This window comes from Syngnathus floridae, chromosome 5 (assembly GCF_059516105.1).
Source record: "Syngnathus floridae isolate MCC-2025c chromosome 5, RoL_Sflo_1.0, whole genome shotgun sequence".
NCBI lineage: Eukaryota > Metazoa > Chordata > Actinopteri > Syngnathiformes > Syngnathidae > Syngnathus > Syngnathus floridae.
Window position 1 is genome coordinate 9,728,736 of NC_142417.1, and position 6,484 is coordinate 9,735,219.

The window sequence follows — 6,484 nt, forward strand, 5'->3', positions numbered from 1 at the left end:
GACATGGCAGTTTCCTACCAAGACGCCTAAATATTTAGGTTAAGAGTTACTGCATGTGGATGAGCCTGTGATAAAGGGGTGGGAAAGGGAGCGAATCGGCGAGCTGCAGATAAAGAAAAAGAGAGAAAGTGCGGCAGATGATTGGAGCGCATAGCTGTCACTTGTGTAATGCATCATTAAAGCACTGATAAGAGTTTATGGGAAGAAGGGAGGATGTATTTTAACATGTTCATCTAGTTAAAGTGGCAGAGACAAGGTGAAGCCAAAAGAAGGAGGTGAAAATATTGTGGTGACCGGTTGCTCCTTTTTACAGCTGGCAAGGAAAATAAACAGCCAACAAATCGTTTTGATAAACAAATCCACATTGGGATTTCCCAGGAGGGTGAGGGGCCTCGGCTGGAATGTTCGCAGGGGCCAGCTGTTGCGCGTTACACGTAGAAGCTGGCCCCGGAAGCCTCCGGACCTGCCGAGTCCTCCAGCCCTTCTCGGCTCGAAGGAGATCCCCAGGAGAGATGAGGACCGATGCGGGGAGAGAGCGACCCGCCACACCTGGAATACTCGCCACATTACTCCGAGCAGATCCAGGAATGTTGGTGAATAACACAAATATGGTCGCAGCATCTCACATTCCACATCTGGACCAAATGTCATGAAAGATCATTGGAGCATGGCCACCACACAAACTCACTGAATTTGTAGCACTTTTCAGGATTACCTTTTTTACCTCATACGCACTACTGAAATGCCCTCATACTGAGCAGAAAAATATCAGAAGTGTATGAAAGCATTTCAACAGTATATACAAGAACATTTCACGAGTGTGTATGAGAGCATAGCACAGGTAACGTGCCGTGTCCATATAAGAGACGTCTATCAAATCTTCTAATAAATGGCTTTTTGTCCACCGCTTCGGTATTTTTACCAAACAAGCCAACCATAATGAGTAGGTGTGGCCTTGGAAATTATCTTCAATCACCTCAACCACTGCTATTTTTCCACCCTCCTGTTTGCAGCAATGTGTTTACCAGATGTATAATCCCAACTTTATTAAGCCAGAAACATACGGCTCTATAAATGGACCACTGGCTGACTTGAGCTCTCCCGGGGCACAAATCCACTTACTTTACCTCATGCGTTCACTTCACTGGAGCCCTGACTGTGCATCGACTCTACACACACTGTGGGAACGAATAAAGTCCGAGAGCAGCTGAAGAAAGCGTTACAACTAATTTCTATGGAGTGTCCACCAACACCGCCCAAATATGTGTCACCGATAGATTATGAGGCCATTCGTCACCTAAGATTGTATGTTTTGGCACAGCTCGCCGTTCTTTCAACTTAAGTCCAAATAGACCACACAAACGAGTGCATCCCAGTATGAACATATCCGACAAAACTGGAGCTAAATTATCATGATGTCACGCCGCTCTCGCAGGCTACACGTTTCTTTTCTCGGCACAAGGTAATTGGGAGCCATATTTAATGGAAGCAGTCAGAGTGAAATGTGTTTGTGTTTATTCTAATGGAAGGGGAGGACCGTTTAAAGTGACAGGCTTGTGTCGAAGAGGTAGGGTCACATGATGGTGTGATGTTATGATGATGATGATGCCTTGCGCACAGTTGACTTAAATTAAGGCCAAAGTAGTTCAAGATGCCCACTTTGGATCATCGTGTATTATAATTGTAGCAAGTCCGCGTTACAAATTCAGTTCAATGGGTCACAGTCACGTATGAAGGCCACATGCGGAATAGTCGGTATAAGAATTGTAGAAAAAAAAAAAACTCTTCCTTTGGGAAGGTAATTAATTCTCAGTTTGACAAAGAGGAAGTCATGACAACGTGGTTATTGTTTTGGTTGACTCAATGTAGTCGCGTGCCACCACATTTAACACTAAAATAGCCTGAAAAAAACTTTCAAGAGAAGAGAGAAGGTGTTAAATGTTAAATTAAATGTGGTCATCATCACATATAGTATTATTTTTTTATGTTTTGTAATACTGAAACCCTTACAATGCAATATACTGTCTTCCAAATACCCCCACAAATTTTGATCCCTATGAGGTGTGCAAAAGATTAGTGCATCACTTCAAAAAGCAGCAACAAGATGCTAAAGTAAAACTTATCTGTCTCTGATAGTGTCAGGCATCAGTCAATCAATTAAGCAACTGCTTAATGGTAAGACTAAGTCACAAAGACATGGGTGCAAAAGAAGGTATTGGGATGTTAGTTCTTTAACATACTGGTTTCTCAACTAGAAATTAATAATGACGGGATGGTGGATGATAATCAGTTTCTTCAATTGGGATGTTGTCAAAAATCAAATACATTAAAACGAAAGAAATTGCATGTTCTGCTGATGACGTGCAAATTCGTGCAAAAAAAAAAAACTACAGTGTACCCAGTTTTGCACCCCACTTTAATTAAGTCTGAACAGTATAGTTTTAATTTAAAATGTGTTGTGCTGCAGGTTTTTAACTCACAAAGTGACGGTTCTGTTGGGCAGTAGGTTGGCATCGGGTGGTTCGGACAGGTCCTCCTTGCCGCAGCTGACCCTTTTTCCAAGGGGTTGGGCTCCATGCGTCTTGGAGCGCTCCTCCGAGCAGCTGCAGCCGAGCAGCCCGCGGCACGCCCGGGACGGCCGCGGCCCGGGGGCGGCCAGCAGGAGCAGCAGCATCAGTACCACTAAACGACCCGGCAGCACAGGGATGCCAAAGCCGGGCGCGCTCATTGTCCTTAGCCTGGATCTCAGCTCAGCCTCAGGTCAACCCATATCTCCGGCATGAAGCCTCCAGACTAGGGTCGACAGGAAAGTTATTCTCGATCCCAATATGGCAAACGTGGGGACAGTTTTCTGTACAACACAAAAGCTGCGGTATTGTTTTTAAATAATTAAAACACTGGTCCCGTTATTAGTGTTCCGTTATGTCATGGCGGGGCGCTCCGTTCGTTTTGCTCCAGTTTTTTTTTCCTTTGGGGGGTGATTTTAAATCCAACGGAAAATGCAAACTATTGCTTTCTACTCACTTTGAGTCTCCCATCTCTGGCGATGACTCTTCTGAGTGTGCAGATGAAAGTAGTCCTTTCCCAAACTTAATCCAGCGGTTGATGAAAGTCACGACTCCGGACTCAAAATCACACTGACATCTGCATGAACGAGTGCACCAGGGCAGAGGAAAGTTTTCCAAAACTTTTTGCAAGTTGCATCGCCTCTTTTCACTTCTCCCCCCTTTCCTGTTCTCTGCAGAAATTTCAGCGAAGAAAGTTGAGAGAGTTGGAAGGGAGCCGGTGTTGATTGCTCAAGTGTCAAATCCTAATCTCGGACTTCTTTTCAGCCGTTTGCCACACTCACTTGGTGCGCCCCAAAGTGGTCTCCCAGGTCCTAGCGCTTCCGGCCGGGACAACACGCAATTTGTACCGATACATTTTGACTAAAGTCGAATATACAATCTATACATTTGTTGAAACTTGTAAAAAGCAATACAACTGATGATTTTTACTTTTGCTTAATTCGTAAATAAATAAATAAATAAATAAATAAATAAATAAATAAATAAATAAATAAACATATTCAGAATCAGAATCGTAAATAAATAAATAAATAAATAAACAAACAAACAAACATTCAGAATCAGTACTCTAATAACATGCCAAAATGTAAAAACCACTCTGAGAACAGAAAATGCCAACGTCATTGAGGACCAGTTTTCACGCCCTATGAGGATCAATTTGAATTTAATTGCGAACCCTAGATCACAGTAGATTGATTTATAGGGTGCGCATGGATGCCTGATTGGACAGGGAAAAAAATTCCAACGTCAAAATACACATGAAGTTAAGCAAATATACATTGGGGGACTGAATTAATGCCATCTCATATCTCATACCGGTGCTTCTGAAAGTGTTTAGGTCAGGGAAGGCCTTGCTGGTCCTGACATCCCACCAGTGATTAAAGTTAATAATTTTTATATAGTTTTTGTTGCAGGATGATTTAAGAAGGAAAGTGGTTATTCACTGACTCACATTGAGGTCCTTGGTAATGATTGAAACCAATGATGGTGATGATAATGTCAGTGATGGCAAAGAAGTTATTTGTTGTAACCTGATTAGAATGAGATAAATGACTCCATTTTCTACAATGCCTTGCTGCTATTCTACATGCACATTTCCCCCATATGCTGACATTGAAAAAGATGGCACCCGTATTTAGGATTTCATAGACCTGAAATAATCATCTTCCTCTCCATATAGAGCGGCTCACTACAGCTTAATGTTGCTTAATGAGGACAATGGTTATGTCCATATTCTCCAAAATATTTTAATTATTATTATATTATATTTTCTGAGATTTATGTGAGTATGAGTAGAGATGTGCATGTGAATTATGGTGACAATTGCTTCTTGCCTCTTCGGTCATGTCCCCAAGACCACATTCTGAAAATTCCATCTTTCGCTTGGTAGCAAACTGCCCGTGCAAATGAAGTGCGATTGAATGCTATTAGTGGCTGCAGTTCATTTGTTGTGAATTCGACCCAAGTGTTCTATAATAATGACTGTGATAGCCTACACAGGAGTCTATGAGGTTGGAGAGCATTTTGGCTCCTATATGTTAAAAGTAAAGGCACCACACTCATGCAAGCTCTAGCCCAGCGGTACAATGGAAGCCTGTGTTCTGACCCGCACAGGTTTGTTATTTCTGTATGCGACATTGTAGCAAGAGATGGGTGCCTGCTTGCAAATGAAACAGAGGACTGTTTATCCAAGCTGTGAAAAAAAAGGCTTCCAGTACAACACCAGTCCAGAAGGCCCAAATCTCTCTCATCTGAAAGAACCCAGTTTCCATTGAAACTACACATTACATCAAAATTGTACTTAATGGCATCCAGGCAAAGTTTAATGCCGTTGCTCTATGCACCCCATAGACAGACACCGCCCCCCCGCCTCTTTTTTTTTTCTTTTACGGCCAAGCAAGCAATCTTTCTCTTTCCCAGTTCCACATCTGGACCTGATTCCAGGTGCAGCGTTGAGAATGTGGAACACGTCAAATAGAAGAGGTTGAACTGTAGCTGCTTGGTGCCGAGAGCTGAGATAATGTTGGGGAGATGGAGTGGGAGTTACGCAACATTTGGGAATTGGGAGAGACAATCTAAGCAAGGACACGCGAGACAACAGATGACGTGAACGAATGCATGGGGACGGGGGGGATCTCATTGACTCCCCCTTTGAACAAAAATAGCAACAATAAAACATTTGCAGTGTGGTTCGATTGCGACTGCTGGGATTTATAAAAGAACAGCATCAGGCCTCCTGCGTCGCAGACCTCAACCACGCTGGCCCTAGAGGAACACATGACATCCAGTGGCGTAATCTGCCACAGCACACACGCACACGCAGGCGTCCCTTTATGAGCTACTCATGCAACAGTTCCTGGTGAGATGCTTTTAATTTGGCATTCAGAAAAAAAGTCAATGGCTTGCACAATTCATGGGATTATCAAATGAGATTGATGAGTGGTAGGGTAGTGGATGTTGCGAAACAATGGAACTGCTACGAGGGTGTGTGTGTGTGTGTGTAAGCGGGAGAAAAAGTCTGGCATATTGTTTTTCTACTTTTGTCCATCGACCCATTGACTCCAGCTCTTGTTCTTGGGATCGCTGCCTATGAGAGTAAGGGTGAGGGTACAACCTGGACTCGCCGCCAGTTATTCATAGGGCTCATATAGACACACCAGTCACAGAACACACAAACTACATACACGAAGGCCCAAGAGAACTTCGCCTGTGATGATGTGTGCTACTTGTTCCAGTTTATCCAAATATATAATCATGTATATTTATTAAATAACCATAAATCATGTGTGTGTATGTGTACCACATACTTGAGTAACACGTTCCAGAACGTGTTCAAATTATATTTGACGATATTCAATAGTTTTAATGGTTTATGAGGTGCTGAAATGATGCAAAGGGGTCTAATTTGTCACTCTACAAATTAACATTCATTTATTAGAGTACCATAAATAAAATTAATAAGTAGTGATAGTTATTAAAGTAGGAGCAGACCTGACAAAATTAACGTAATTATATGTCCAGGTTGAATCCCAAGGTCAAAAGTAATATGGGTAGTGGATAGTACGGTGTTGTGTGTGTGTGTGTGTGTCTGTATGTGCACGTCACGTCAAATTCTCTCTGCTGGGCAATGCTGACCTCTTGTGGTTGACTTGGTGTCACTGTAAATGCTGAAAAGCCTGGGTGGAAACTTGGCAGGTTTATCATTGACCTAATGCATAGCAAGACTCAAGGCTGTTATAGCTCAGTTAACGGGACATTACTGTATTAAAATCAAACTTTACCTTTTGTAAAAAAAAAAAAAACTTAATCTTTGTTTCTTCCTCTTTTTGGTCATGGTGGTACTTACTGCGGATACGTAGACTGTGTGTAAACCCTGACCCACAATGTGATTTTCAAGAAGCAATATATGCCGCATT

General features: G+C 42.4%; 1 protein-coding gene across 1 annotated transcript in view; it reads right to left on the reverse strand.

Annotated features, from left to right (window-relative positions):
* Positions 1-3,351, reverse strand: part of adgra2 (adhesion G protein-coupled receptor A2) — a 34,050-nt gene extending 30,699 nt beyond the window's left edge. Inside the window, exon 1 of the mRNA XM_088375910.1 lies at positions 2,481-3,351. Coding sequence (XP_088232036.1) covers positions 2,481-2,728 — 248 coding nt within the window. The 5' untranslated portion in view covers positions 2,729-3,351. The remainder of the gene's footprint in view (positions 1-2,480) is intronic.
* Between the last annotated feature and the right edge of the window lie 3,133 nt (positions 3,352-6,484).